The sequence below is a fragment of the Bos indicus genome, chromosome 12 (genome assembly GCF_029378745.1).
Source record: "Bos indicus isolate NIAB-ARS_2022 breed Sahiwal x Tharparkar chromosome 12, NIAB-ARS_B.indTharparkar_mat_pri_1.0, whole genome shotgun sequence".
NCBI classification, from domain to species: domain Eukaryota; kingdom Metazoa; phylum Chordata; class Mammalia; order Artiodactyla; family Bovidae; genus Bos; species Bos indicus.
The window spans coordinates 70,868,072-70,883,498 of NC_091771.1; the positions used below are offsets into that span (position 1 = coordinate 70,868,072).

At 42.4% G+C, this 15,427-nt stretch overlaps 1 protein-coding gene across 1 annotated transcript in view; it reads left to right on the forward strand.

The window, feature by feature from the left end:
- The window catches only part of LOC139186120 (ATP-binding cassette sub-family C member 4-like), a 156,997-nt gene that overhangs the window by 12,501 nt on the left and 129,069 nt on the right, over window positions 1-15,427 (forward strand). The window contains exons 4-6 of the mRNA XM_070799901.1: window positions 9,446-9,670; window positions 13,776-13,865; window positions 15,159-15,322. Coding sequence (XP_070656002.1) covers window positions 9,446-9,670; window positions 13,776-13,865; window positions 15,159-15,322 — 479 coding nt within the window. The remainder of the gene's footprint in view (window positions 1-9,445; window positions 9,671-13,775; window positions 13,866-15,158; window positions 15,323-15,427) is intronic.

The window sequence follows — 15,427 nt, forward strand, 5'->3', positions numbered from 1 at the left end:
ATAGTATTGTGGAAGGATGGCACTGACATTTTATACCATACTAGGACATTGTTAGTGCTCAGTAAATGATATAAATGCTAAAAGTGATCCTTGAGAAAAAGAAGATCCTACAACCTCAAGGAATATTTGCCTCCTGGTTTGGAGGAAGTAAACTTGGACCTGAGCTGAAAACCTAAGACATTTTATAGTCACTCAGCAAGCAATTGTTAGCTTGCCCAGGACACATCTGAAAAATGCTCTCCCAAGAAGGGGTCATTACCTCTCCCATTCCAGTGGAACAGGACCCGGGGCCCTTCATCTGGGCAGGAGCTGCCAGAGCTCCAAGAGCACACCATTCCCTGGGCTGCTCCCTCCCCATGGGCCAAGTCATCCAGGTCAGAGACCCCTGTGGGGAGGAGCTCCAGCTTCACCATGAATTGTGGAGAATCCATGCACCATCTGTGCTGGTTTCAGTCCTGACTGTTGAGGTGGTTTGGTGTTTGAAAGGAGTGTCTTAGTATCCTGGCATTGGCAGAGGGTCTAGGAGAGGATGTGCAGGAGAAAACCAAAGGCAGAAAGCTGTGAGGTCAGTGACCTCCATGACCCTGAAGATCCTGGGTCAAGATCCCCCAGTAAGACAGTCCACCTGGGGACACAGTGCCATCAGCGCCCTGTTCTGGCTGAGCCTGCTGGGGGTCTGCTGCAGACCCCCCTGGGTGGCTTGTGCTTTCCGTGGTCCCTTAGTGCTGCCTTAGGGACACAGGCGGCGTGTGAGTGTGTGAGGGCAGGAGGGATGGAAGATGCAGTTGCTGTGAAAGGGGTGTTTTAGGTGGAGAAGGTGTGAGCTGTCATCAGTCCATAGTGTTGGGGGTGAGGTGGGGGGCCAAGTGGTTTAAAGGTGGGTGGCATGGCTCTTATTTAAAGGCTGTGTTGTACTGAAGGGCACTGCGGGCAGTGGGCAGGTGGGCAAGTGAAGTCTGACGCACACAACTGGAGAGACAGAATCTGGCAGCTCCCAGGTGACTGGGTGGTCCTGGGAGATGGAGTTCTTGTTGATGACAAAGGTGGGTTGACCATTGTGCCAGAGGGTGGGGCAGGTGTGTGGGGCAGAGTGCCACCTTAGACAGGGCTCTGGCCACCGAGATGCTGCAGTGCCTTGTGAAGGGCGGGCTGGAGTGTTTATTTCAAAGTTGTCCAGCCCTAGTAACACTTCCTGCTGCGGATCCAGGAACGCCAGGCCTGGGGCCTGTGTCAGGTGTCAGTTGGTAGAGCCCCAGCCCCTGGGGCTGGTTGTGCGGTGGTCATGGCAGAGAAGTGGGGAGTCGAGGACCTTGAAAACAAGGTCATTTCAAGGGAGCTCATTCTCTGTAGTACTAGAAGTTCCAGTAGCAGTAACAGGGGCTCCTACTCAGTAGTCAGGGTGGTGGCAGCAGCAGTACTATTAGTAGTGCAGTAGGAACAATGGTAAGTACTCAAAATACGTTATGTATCCGGAACTGCTGTGGGCACAGTATGTGTAATATCACTCTTATTCCTTGGGCTAACTCAATGAAGTTGTAGGTTTCATTTTACCCCCATTTTAGAAGAGAGGACTCTAAGTCCAAGTAGTTACATAGGATGCCCCTGGTCACATGGAGCATAAAGAACAAATTGAAGTTCCACTTCGGGTACTCTGACTTATGAGCCTGTTCACCTCAATGCCTGAGAGCTCATCCAGGGTCAGAAAGGCTTGTCTTTAGAGCTTTGTATTCACAGTGTCAGACACATGCATCCTGAATATTGTCTAAAGATAATAAATAGGATGCTAAGAACTTCCTGGAGCAGGAAGTCAGATTTGGGATCGTAAATGAGGGTAGAGTTCAGGTGACCATGTCCCCTGGGTGCCAGATTTGACTAGAATATTGATGCTAGAAGCAACATCATGCTGTGTTCAGATAGACCAGGAGCCCTTTAACCTTGCCCTCATTACCATCCCTATGTGGTGACAATTTTAGATAGCAGAATATCTAAACTCAGCTCAGGACTCTCTAAAACATGGACACATTACTTTTGACCTCCTGCCCTCTTTTAATTCCTCTGGTGCACAGAATGACTCATGGGTCACCCATGGTTCCCAGACAGTGCTGTGACCCACCACAGCGCAGGCACTCCTGGCAGCACCAGTGGGAAGAGGCAGGGTGAAACCAGTCTAGGGTGAGGCTTTAAGGGTTAGGATTTCAAAGTGTGAAACCTCTTTCCTGTGAGAATTGAGGAGTGCCCATAATGCTTGGAGAAGCAAGTACCAGGCTAATGTTCAACCTGGAGCACGTGCAGGTCACCCCTAATTAGAACAGAACAGCCAGCGAGTTCCTAGCACGCCTGGCCCCTGTGTGTACTTTCATGGGGATCTTGGGTGAGGAGAAGGAGAACAGGTCTCTGCCTGCCTGGGGCCCTCAGGGTGGAGAGGAGGATCCTAAAGACTCTTCCTGGACCAGAGACACAGAGACCACCCCCCCAGGTCATCAGGGCTTCTCTCTGAGAGATGAGGTGTCCACTTGCTGGTGTGTAAATGGGGTTACCTTGAAGTGCCAACAAAGGTCCATCTAGTCAAGGCTATGGTTTTTCCAGTATTCATGTATGGATGTGGGATTTGGACGGTGAAGAAAGCTGAGTGTCGAAGAATTGATGCTTTTGAACTGTGGTGTTGGAGAAGACTCTTGAGAGTCCCTTGGACTGTAAGAAGATCCAACCAGTCCATCCTAAAGGATATTAGTCTTAGGTATTCATTGGAAGCACTGATGTTGAAGCTGAAACTCTAGTACTTTGGCCACTCCATGTGAAGTTGACTCATTGGAAAAGACCCTAATGCTGGGAAGGATTGGGGGCAGGAGGAGAAGGGGATGACAGAGGATGAGATGGCTGGATGGCATCACTGACTCAATGGACATGGGTTTGGGTAAACTCCGGGAGTTGGTGATGAACAGGGAGGCCTGGCATGCTGCGGTCCATAGGGTTGCAAAGAGTCAGACAGGACTGAGTGACTGAACTGAACTGAAGAGCCTCAGTGGTTTCACTCACTCCCTACCCTGAGTGGGGAGGAGTGACCAGGGTTTATGTCCTCTTTGTGGGAACCTTAGAAATGGCTGGCCTTGTCTAATCACTGACCTTTGTCCAAGGCCACTTTTGCTGGTTGTGTCGGTTTTAGGTAGAGGCTATAGGAAGGCACATAGTTGTGTAAATCTTCACTTGGGAGCTCAACTGATGGGCAGGGAGTAAGCAGAATCCTCTGTGTTCCAAAGTGAGCTTTGTGCCTGGACTCAGGGCTGGTTCCCCCAAGAGCTGGGTGGTCTTTGCATTTATTTCCCAACCCTTTCTTCCATGTGTCCCTCACTTCTGCTTAACCCTGGAAGCTGAGGAGTGGCTGCTAGTGGCAGAGATACTGTGGGCTCAAAGCAACCACCAAGGATCACGCAGCAAGGGAGAGGAGGAGGGGGCATTGAGCCAAGCAGACAGGGACCTGCAGAGCAGACCTGCTGTGTGCACCCTGCTGGTTCCTGAGAGCGTAGCATTAGCCATTAGGTGTCAGTAATATCCACAGTGACGACCTTGAGACGTATATGAGGGTGGTACTTTTCAATTCATTAAAAAAAAAAACAAAAAAAAAAAAACACACTGTATTTTTACTGTCTCATTGAAAACTTTTTTTAAAAAATTGAAGGATGATTGACTTAAAATATTATATTAGTTTCTAGTGTATAGCATAGTAATTCAATATTATTTTTACATTATAAAATGATCACCCTGATCAGTCTAGTTACCCTCTGTCACCATACAAAGTTATTCCAGTGTTATTGACTGTATTTCCTATGTTGTAAATTACATTCCCATAACTGGAAATTTGTGCCTCTTCATCTCCCTCACCTATTTCACTCATTCTCCAATCCCCCTCAATCCATTATCTTTAATAAGTCAAGGAAATAGGTGACTCCTTTAAAAAGATTACTATCATAATGGTGACAAATTCAAAATTCTGCTTAGAAGTGAAACTTTTAATTACTGTCCAGGAAAGTTGGCTTCTAGAAGTGACTTTTCTTAAGAGTTCTTGTTCTGCCATGATGGCCTGTAAACAGCAGTGAGTTTTCTAAGCCCTTTGTGAAACAGCCTCTGCCATTAAGGATAGAATAGGTCTCGTCCCAGGACTCCTGTCTTTTATGCAAACTGTAGAAATCATTGCTAATTTTTCACTTTCTGGTGTGATGAGAAGGTTCTGATTTATGGTTACACAAAAGAAGCTGTGCATCTTTAAGTACAAATTTGGCCCAGCCCTGGAATCTCCATTTCTCCAAGCAGCCATGGCTCCTTCTCATTGGAAATGGTATTTAGAGACTATGGTGTGGGCACCAGGGGTGTTCACTGCTGTTGAGTTGGCTATTGTTTCTCAGCTTTTTCACTGGACAAAGATATTATACATTTTTTGTAGTAAACAGACCTTGAGTTTATATGGATATTTCCAGTTGAAGTCAGATTCAGGGCAGTAGTGCTTGTACTTTATCTTTTTACGCTTAGATTGGTATCTCTTTTCCTCTCATCATCTTTTCTCTTTTCTGCCATGCCTAATGGTGGCTCAGATGGTAAAGAGTCTCCCTGCAGTGTGGGAGACCTGGGTTCTATCCTTGGGTTGGGAAGGTGCCCTTGAGAGGGCATGGCAACCCACTCCAGTATTCTTGCCTGAAAAATTCCATGGATAGAGGAGTCTGGCAGGCTATAGTTCCTGGGGCCACAAAGAGTCAGACACGACTGAGCAACTTCAGCGAATCCCAGTTCTCAATGATACTGACATAATTCTTCATTTAAAAATCTTATAATATCAACACTATTAACCATAATGTGACTTTTGAAAGCATATTGTTGTTGTTGTTGTTGTTGCTGTTCATATTGTTCTTAGACAGGCATATCACACAGGGAATGTGTTTTCAATTTTTTTTTTTTTTAAACCACTTTTAACAGTTCTTTATTGTATAACTGCCAGAGAAGGCAATGGCACCCCACTCCAGTACTCTTGCCTGGAAAATCCCATGGACAGAGGAGCCTGATGGGTTGCAGTCCATGGGGTCACTAAGACTGAGACGTGACTGAGTGACTTCACTTTCACTTTTCACTTTTTTACTTTCATGCATTGGAGAAGGAAATGGCGACCCACTCCAGAGTTCTTGCCTGAAGATTGCCAGGGACGTAGGAGCCTGGTGGGCTGCCGTCTCTGGGGTCACACAGAGTCGGACAGGACTGAAGTGACTTAGCAGCAGCAGCAGCATTGTATAACTGCCAACCTACTGGATAGATATAGTTTTTGTTTTATTTTACTCTGAAATTTTATGAATTGATTTTGAAAACTTCATTGTTCTATAATTATAATTCTGTATAATGTTTTCACAATTCCAAAGTCAAATCAACAGAAGAGGCTATTTTTAAAGAAGACTGGTATGCTTGTTCCATTCTAATTCTTCTGCCTCATTAGATATAACATTACAAATTTGATTCATATTTTAATTTTGTAAATACTGTATTTTATAAACATTTATTTTTTTCCCATGTTTTGAATGAAAGGTCTGAATTTCATATTTGGAGTCTCAAGAATTTGGGTTCCTAAGGAATTTTCTTAGAAGTATGATATGTAACACGGAACTCAGCATAAAACCTTCTGTGGTACTTGTAAGTCCTTCAAAGCAGGTTCATGGCTCCTCGAGGCCCAGATGCCATGATGATGCAGGATAATAGCAGATGTTTCCATGGGATGAGATTCTACATCCAGAATCTTCCAGGCAGAGGGAACTTCAGGGTCCATCCTTAATCAGTTGACCTAACCCAGTTTCTGGAGGCTTGGCTTTAGGCCTCAGAGTGCTCTTAACCCCTCCTAGGTGATGCTAAGGTACAGTCAGGATGAAGACCACTGTGTCAGGAGGAGTAAAGTTATATTTAGCATCCTAATGTTATTATTTTCCCAGATTCACTGATTTTCCTCCTTAGCTCTGGATCTGTCTCAGCTCTGCTGTTTGTCACCTGTTCTCCCATTTCTGAAGGTAAATTGCCCTTTCATTTTTCCCACAAGCTCATTTTTCCTGCTTATATATTTCACTCAAGCATTTTTTCTTTGTCTGATATAGCTTGTTTCTGTTTTCTGTGTTTTTTAATTTTTCTTGTGAAGCAGAATTGGTGGAGTTGGGTAAGAAACCTTTTAAGTATGTGTGGAAATGTAATGGAGAAACTATAATGAGTAGGGAAATTTTAGCACTTAATCCTGTGAGAAGTTCCCCTAAGAAGCAGGAAATGGGGCCCAAAGTCAAGTGCTTTCAGGAGGCTGAATACCAAGGACTCTACCAAGAAATGTCTGCCCCAGAGACTCTCAGATTCTTGTAGAACCTTTATCAAATGTTGTATTATAATAGACTCTTTTAAAAAATCTTTCATGATTTCATAGTTGTGAAGAATTTCTATGAAGATGTAATAACTCTATTCTGAATTGGTTTGTGGAAAGAATATTCACAAATCAAACTTAGACTGACGTTAAAGATGAAGAGTTTGAGGGAACAACTTTTGATCTTGTGCCTGCTTATCCAGAATGTTTTAATTTGGTTAGTTTCAAGTTTGATAGGGAATATTTTCTCAGCTGTTTTATTCCTCACTAGTTGAGGATTAGTATCCAGAATAGACAGAAGAGTAGAAGCTATAGGCCATGGACTGGCATTACTCCTTAATGAGGCTGTTTGCTCACCTGGGTTATTAAAGACTGTCTCTGAGCAGATAAACCCAGACACTTAGGCGGTAATGACCTGCCTTTATTTTGCACTCTTTTTTTGCTGAATTTCTTGCATTTATTAGTATTCTTTTAGATGGGTGATATTACTCCTTACTCCTCCTGTAATTGAAATGATATTAGGATCAAATAGATGAGTAACAGACAGCTGAGTAACACCCAACAAAGGTCCATCTAGTCAAAGCTGTGGTTTTCCAGTAGTTATGTATGGATGTGAGAGTTGGACTATAAAGAAAGCTGAGCACTGAAGAATTGATGCTTTTGAACTGTGGTGTTGGAGAAGACTCTTGAGAGTCCCTTGGACTGCAAGGAGATCCAACCAGTCTATCCTAAAGGAAATCCATCCTGAATATTCATTGGAAGGACTGATGCTGAAGCTGAAACTCCAATATTTTGGCCACCTGTTACGAAGAACTGACTCATTTGAAAAGACCCTGATGCTGGGAAAGATTGAAGGCAGGAGGAGAAGGGGATGACAGAGGATGAGATAGGTGGATGACATCACTGACATCAGTTTGAGCAGGCTCAAGGGTTGGTGATAGAAAGGGAAGCCTGGCAAGCTGTAGTCCATGGGGTCACAAAGAGTTGGACATGACTGAGAGACTGAACTGAACAGACAGCAGTGATTTCCAAAGAGAATCACAGTTTTAGGGCATTTTGGGATGGCAGGTGTTACCACTGGGCTTCTGGTGGAGAGCCACAGGTTTGTAGCCTGCAGCACTGGGCTTCCCTTGATCATATCTGGGCTGGGACTGTCATGTGTAGTTTGAATTTTGCTTCTCTGTATAAGTCTCCAGACTTCTATATCAGTAAACTGTATCAACAGTGTGTTTTACAATCTATGAGGGGCTCTTCTTAAGCTCTTAGTGCCTCCAGGGGTGAATGATGAGGCTTCCTAGAAATGTAACATTGAGCCTTTGTGTTCTTGAGAACTGGTCATCTTCCTCTGATATGGTCATCTTACTCATAATTCTTCCAATAAAGAGTCTTCTCTTCTCTGGAGTAGATGAAAGCTCCTATGACCTTGTGGGAGGTAAGGCAGGTGTTAAGGCCTGTGAACATGTGTGTGTAGAACAAGACAGACGTTTAGGACTTCAGTGTCACATCCTTTTGAGAGATGGAGTCAGCTTTCTGTAAATAATCTGATCAGGCACTAGTTAGTTGAGCAGAAAATGCTTTTTAGTTATGCTTTGTGATTTGAGTTTGGGATTCTTCTCCTTCTCTTCCTCTTGTGGGTTCCTCAACATTTTACAGACAGAAGAGAGCTATCAAAAACAAACCTGTCAGAGGACTTCCCTGGTGGTCCAGTGGTTAAGAGTCTGCCTTCCAATGCAGGGGTCACGGATTTGATCCCTGGTCGCGGAACTAAGATATCACATGCCTCAGGGCAACTATGCTGGCGCTTTCCAACTAGAGAAGCCTGCACACTGCAATGAAGACCCAACGCAGCAAAAAAAGAAAAAAAAAAATAGGTTTGTGTTGGAGATTTCTTGGTGGATGATGTTTTACTGTCGAGTAGACCAGTTAAAGTTGATAGAGATCAAATCTAGACATTAATTGAGATTGATTGAGAACAATCAATGTTATATCCTGTGGGAGATAGCCAACATACTCAAAATATCCAAAAAAAAAAAAAAAACCCTTGAAAGTCATTTCACCATCTTGGTTACATTAATCACTTTGATGCTTGGTTTCCACCTAAGTTAAGCGAGGGAAAAAATGAAAAATCTTCTTGACCGTTATTTCTGCATGCAATTCTCTACTGAAATGTAACTATTAAAAAAATGCTCCTTTTTAAAAACAAATTGTGATGGGCAATGAAAAGTGGATACTGTACACTAATGTGGAATGAAAGATATCACTGGGTAAGTGAAATGAACCACCACCAACCACACCAAAGTACAGTCTTCATCAAGAGAAGGTGGTGTGTATATGGTGGGACTGGAAGGGAGTCCTCTATTATGACCTCCTTCCAGAAAACCAAACAGTTAATTCCAATGAGTACTTCTCCCAGTTAGGCGAACTTAAAGCAGCACTTGATGAAATGTGTTGGAATTATTCAACAGAAAATGAATCATCTTCCATCAGGATAATGTAAGACCGCATGTTTCTTTGATGACCAGGCAAAAACTGTTACAGCTTGGCTTGGAAGTTCTGACTCAACTGCCATATTCACCAGACACTGCTCCTTCGGGTTTCTGTTTATTTTGTTTTTTACAAAATTCTCTTAATGAAAAAAGATTTAATTCCCAGGAAGACTGTAAAAGGCACCTGAAATCGTTCTTTGCTCAAAAAGATATAAAGTTTTGGGAAGATGGAATTATCAGGTTTCCTGAAAAATGGCAGGAGATAGTGGAACAGAATTTTGAATACGTTGTTCAACAAAGTTCTTGGTGAAAATGAAAAATGTGTCTTTTACTTAAAAACTGAAAGAACTTTTTGGGCAACCCAATACTAAGGCTTTATTGTCTTTGAATGTAAGGTTTTGACTTATGTTAAAACTGTTGTCTGCTTGTCTTACTGGAGAGAGTAGATCTGTGTATTTTTCTTTTAGGTTAGCCATGAATGTAGCATTTTGTCAAGATGGCTTTTTAACATGCTAACAATAAAAGTACAGCTTGTGTTAAGAAAAACTGGCATGACTTGTATTTCTAATTAAGGCTTTTTTTCTTTCAGGAAGGCACCAAAGTAGTTCTGCCCATATTTTTGGGCAAAATTATTAGTTATGTCGAAAACTATGATCCCGACAATTCTGCCGCTTTGCATGAAGCCTACGGCTACGCGGCAGGGCTGAGCGCCTGCGTGCTCGTGTGGGCCGTTCTGCACCACTTGTGCTTCTACCACATGCAGCGCGTGGGCATGAGGCTGAGAGTAGCCGTGTGCCACATGATCTACCGCAAGGTGAGTGTCACTCGGTACCACAGTGTGTTCCTCTCCTGAAGCATCAGGAACATTTAGTTCTCTGTAAATTAAACATCTTGTAACTGGGATAATTTACACCTTCCTAGAGAAGCTTGCTATTTGCATCAGGCCAATTTTGTTGTTGTCATTTAAGTAAAATTTACCAGTAAATAATGAAAAGTTTTGTATTGAGATCGGGTCAGAGCTGCCTTTGATAAATTTTATCCACAGGTTTTTATGTAATATCCACGCAGCTTGTAATGGAATCTAATTAAAAAATAAGTATAAAAAGTGTCAAGTTGGTTTTCAGTGTTTTCATGCCTTAATCTTGTAGCTGTATTTGTGGCAATTTGTTGTTCATTAAGACCATCTTTTACATCAACTTTGTATTTAAAAGTAAACTTCATTGATTGGATTTATGAAATTAAATCTAGGAGCACAAAATGTATTTGAGAAAGGGAATGATTATATGTTTAAATGACCCATCTAGACATATTGAGTGTAATTGTGTGAACTAAAGAAAAATATAAATGGAATCCATGCCAAACATAGATTCTCTCGCTATATTCTATAGCTATGATTTTTTATAATGGTATTAAAGAATAGAGCTGAATGTTGGGATGAAACTTGAAATCTTATGCAGCTTTTAGTAATTTTGGTGGGAATTTGTTGCTATTCATTCAAGTTATTTTCTTAATTCAATATTTCCTTTTTCTTTAGTATGCATTTTAGCACTTTTAATAAGACCTGACTTGGTGTGTTCAGTGATTTTGTGTTGAGAATCGCCATGGAATTATTCTATAGTTTAACCTAGTCTTAAGTAGTTTAAAAGAATTAAGGATTTTAGCTGTTTTCACAAGGGAATTGCCACAGTGTTAAGAACTGAAGGGCTCTATATAAACTTGACCCTGCATATCTCTTTGCCCTGGGCTGTTCGTTTTTTTCTAGGAAAAAAATTTTATTGAGCTGTATTTTATTCTTGAAATTTGCTGAGAGAATAGATTTTAAGTGTTCTCACCACACACACAGAAGAATAACTATGTGCGATGATGGGTTCGTTCATTTGTTTTCCTACTGTAAACATTTCCCAATGTTTATTTACATCAAAACATCAAATTGCACATAGTAAATATATTTAATTTTATTACAAATGAGTAAAATCCTCAATGAAAGCTAAAACCAGGCGATTTAAATGAAAATTATTGATTCTTTTCCTATTTGTTACTTATCTAGAGCTCCTATTTCTTGGAAATACATTACTGGGGAAAATGTAGAATGTCTTCTCCCATCTTTGCTTGAGCAGACTCTTGTTAAATCTCGGGACTGTGTGGACTCGGAGGCCTGGCATCTCACTGTCTGTGTTTGGCACATGAGCCCAGTTTCTCCTTGGGTAACATATCTTCCAGTTAAGGGTCTTCATTGTCAGCCTTCATCATTTTTGTTATTCTCTTGCACCTTCTGCCATTTAGTAGACAAATACTCAGATGTCCCCACAAATTAGCTAGATGTTCATCTTTCCAGATCATACTTAGCTCCCATAAGTATGCAGGAAATTTCACCAGAACTGCAGTGTGAAAAACTTAAGTTAGATTTGAGATGATGGTTTAGTCAAACAAAGCTCTTTCTTTGCTGCACAAGTGAGCCACTGTCCTGGTTTTTTCCCTCTTCCCGCTAACACTTTGGAATGTCTCCTTTGGGGAATCTGATCTGACCTTGTATGTTGCTTATGGGAATGTAAACATCTCCCAAAGTGTTCATTTACTGGCTTAATTAGCCTAAAACAATTGTTTCTTTACAAAGTCAGAAACTGTATACATAACCTGAAATTCCAGAAACATGGGAATTTCCTCGTGCACAGCCTTACATGTAGATTTCTACTGAGATGCAGAAATAAGACACTTCTTGCAGGTCACAGGTGGACCAATTCCTTAGGGTAAACCTGGTGCTGCCGAGCGGCTCTGAAAGGCCCCTGTGAACATCTGTGGTTCATGCTGAGGCCCTGCCTCCTGATGCCTGGTCCTGAGGAGAAATCAGGTCGGGTGTTGGAAATGGAATGGCTGCTAAGCTCAAAGTCATAGTTTGTAATTTTGAACAGGTATCATGTATAGTGGAGAAGGAAATGGCAACCCACTCTAGTATTCTTGCTTGGGGAATTTTATGGACAGAGGAGCCTGGAGGGCTACAATCCATAGGGTCACAAAGAATCAAATGTGACTGAGTGACTAGTACACACATCATATATAAGATGACTTGTCATTTATTTACCTTTCTGCAACTTTGATAAAATTGCTTTTGGCTTTGGTTCATTCATTTAAAAAAATTGTGGTAAAATATACACAACATAAAATTTACCATTTTAACTGTTTTTAAGTGCACCGTTTGGTGACATTAAGTACATTCACATTCTTGTGCAGCCATCACCACTCTGCATCTCCAGAATTTTTTCTCCTTCCCATACTGAACCTCTGCACTCATTAAACCCTAACTCCCCAGTCCCCTCCTCTTACTCATTATCCTTCTACTGCTTCTTTCTATGAATTTTACTCCTCTAGGTCCCTCATATAAGTGAAATCATACAATGTTTGTCATTTTGTTTATGCCATGTAAGTACACTGTCTTTAAGATTCATCTGTCTTGGAACAAATGTCAGAATTTAAGTCCTTTTTAAAGATCGAATCATATTCTTTTACATGTATATTCAACATTGTATGTATCCATTCATCTGTTAGTGGACTTTTGAGTTGTTTCTACCTTTTGACTATTGTACATAGTGCTGCTATGAACATGGTGCACAAATAATCAGTTCAAGTTTATGCTTTAATTTGAGTACATTCTCAGAAGTGAAATTGCTTTACTATATGTTAATTTCATGTTTGGTCTTTTGAGGAACTGCCATAGTCTCTTCCATTGTGGCTATATCAATTTTAACTTGAGGACTAAATGGAACATTTTTATGAACCATGACATTTTGTTTGGATCGATGGCTACAGCTGGTGGTCTGTTGAAACAGCTCAAGGTGGTCTGTTCCGATTCCTCAGATCTCTAGGGAATTTTTCAGAGCCTTTTATCAAATGAAGGAATTATACAGCATAGGCTGTGCTTTTTGTCAAGTCAGCAGACTGGCGTTAAGAACACAGGTTCCTCACAGGATTAGTGTTTTGAATATTATACTGGTTAGTTTTAGAATGAGGAAATTAAGACCAAAGTGTTTAAATGATGTCACACCTCGTATTAATCTCTTTCCTTGAGGCAGGCTCTCCACTCTCATCTTGTTGTTGTTGTTCAGGCACTCAGTCCTGTCCAGCTCTTTGTGACCCCGTGGACTGCAGCACACCACCCTTCCCTGTCCTTCAGTGTCTCCTGGAGTTTGCGCAAACTCATGTACATTGAGTCAGGGATGCCATTCAACCATCTCATCCTCTGTTGTTCCCTCTTCTTCCTGCCCTCATTCTTTCCCAGCATCAGGGTCTTTTCCAGTTTGTCAACTCTTGGCATCAGTTGGCCAAAGTATTGGAGCTCCAGCTTCAGTATCTGTCCTTCCAGTGAATATTCAGGGTTGATTTTCTTTAGGATTGAGTGGTTGAATCTCCTAGATATCCAAGGGACTCTCAAGAGTCTTCTCCAACACCACATTTCAAAAGCATTAATTCTTCGGTGCTCAGCCTTCTTTATGGTCCAACTGTCACATCTGTACAGGCCACTGAAAAGACCATAGCTTTGACTATATGGACCATTGTTGGCATAGTGATGTCTCCGCTTTTTAATATGCTGTCTAGTTTTTGGCTCAAAATTGCTTTGGTTGACCCCTAAGTCTATATCTATATTTCTTTATCCTTCAGGCAGGTCCAGGTTCACTGAGAAACAGGGTGGAGGGTTTTGCTTCTGTCTCCTGCTCCTCCCTTTGCTGTCCTTGTGGGCAGGGCTGGCGCCACATTGAATCATCAAAGGATGAACAAGGGTCCCTAGGGCTCTGCTTTCAGGCATCATCCTGCTCGTCCTGACACCACACAAGACCCCATGAAAATACAGTCCATTTTGCTATGTTCTCAGACTGACTTGGTATCACTGTAGGAATCCGATTCTCTGTATCTTTCTCTCATTTCAGTCACTTCGCCTGAGTAGCTTGGCCATGGGGAAGACCACCACAGGCCAGATAGTCAACCTGCTGTCCAACGATGTGAACAAGTTTGATCAGGTAAGCTGCCTGAGGGATCCTCTTCCATTCCCTATCGTTCACACTGAATTTAGCTTATTGGGATGCCAGGTGCCAGGGTTTGGTGTCAGCCAGGATTCTGTTGAGGACATAAGACAAGGGTTCTCTTTATCCAATGCTCATTTCCTCTGTGTGCAGCTTAGATGTGATAATATGTGTTGTCCTGTAATGAGGGTTTTATTTTTCTGACATTATCTATAACATACCTTAGTAATAGACAGGCAACAGTGTTCTTGCCCAGCTTGGTAAGTGTTCCTAGGGGTCCTCCTGGAGTGGCCCTTCTTGGTACGTGGTATGGGTGTTGCGGGATTGTCTTCCTCCTCCTCTGGATGATGAAGGCCTGGTGGGCAGGGATTCTTCTTTCTCCTGTGCCCTGTTCAGTTCCTGCTACATAGTCAGCCTGGGAGGAAGATGCCAAGTGGGTGGTCCGCAGCCAGACATAACCTCCTCTCTGCTGTCCCATCATACCCATTTCACACTTACCTTATGAATAGATCACATTACCCAGAGTGTTGTAGCTGTTGGCCAGATTTGTATAGACCATTTCTCTTTCCTGGATGATCCTGGCCTTTAAGTTTGGGGGCTTCCCTTGTGGTTCAGATGGTGAAGAGTTCAACTGCAATGCAGGAGGCCTGGTTTCTATCTCTGCATCAGTAAGATTCCCTGAAGAAGGAAATGGCACCCCACTCTAGCATCCTTGCCTGGGGAATTCCATGGACAGCGAAGCCTGGTGGGCTACAATCTATGGGGCCACAAAGAGTTGGACATGGCTAAGCAACTAACACTTTAACAATCTTTCAATTATTCATTCATCAAACATGATGTAAGGCCTCTACTTAATTTGAATGTGAATACATCTTAATTTCTGCCCTGGAAAGGCCGCAGCCTGTCTGGAAGGTAAATACACAAGTAGATATAGGAGAGTGTGGTAGGTACCATAATATAGGCTCTTCTGGGGAGATTGGGGCTGAATTTTGGGACAGAGAGAGTTTGGGGAAGCCCTGAGCTCATCTGTGTTGTGGACAAAAATCAGCTTCTTCCATCAGTGCGGCTGGTTGGGTTCTCCCTGGCTATACCTTAGGCCAGCCCTGTGCTGCCCCGGAACAGTGTCATCTGGGGTGAATGCTTAGATTTCTGCTTCAGCAGGTTTAATATAGACTGAGATCATTTCTGTTTAGGTTCCTTCCATTCCTTCAGAGCAGATTGTTTCTACACTGTCTCCTTACTGGTTTTGTTGTATACAGTCCTAAGAAGGCTTTGTCTTTCTCTTTTAAGGTAACGATGTTCTTGCACTATCTGTGGGTGGGGCCACTACAGGTTATTGCAGTGACTGCCCTGCTCTGGATGGAAATTGGAATATCATGTCTTGCTGGGATGGTGGTTCTCGTTATTCTTCTGCTTCTGCAAAGCTGTGTTGGAAATTCATTTTCATCACTCAGGTAAGAGAAACACTGATTTAAAAAACAGGTGATATGTGCTTGGTAGCATTCACCATTTGCTTAATGCTTCTGTTCAAAAACAAAACCAGTGCCTTTTCTAGTCTC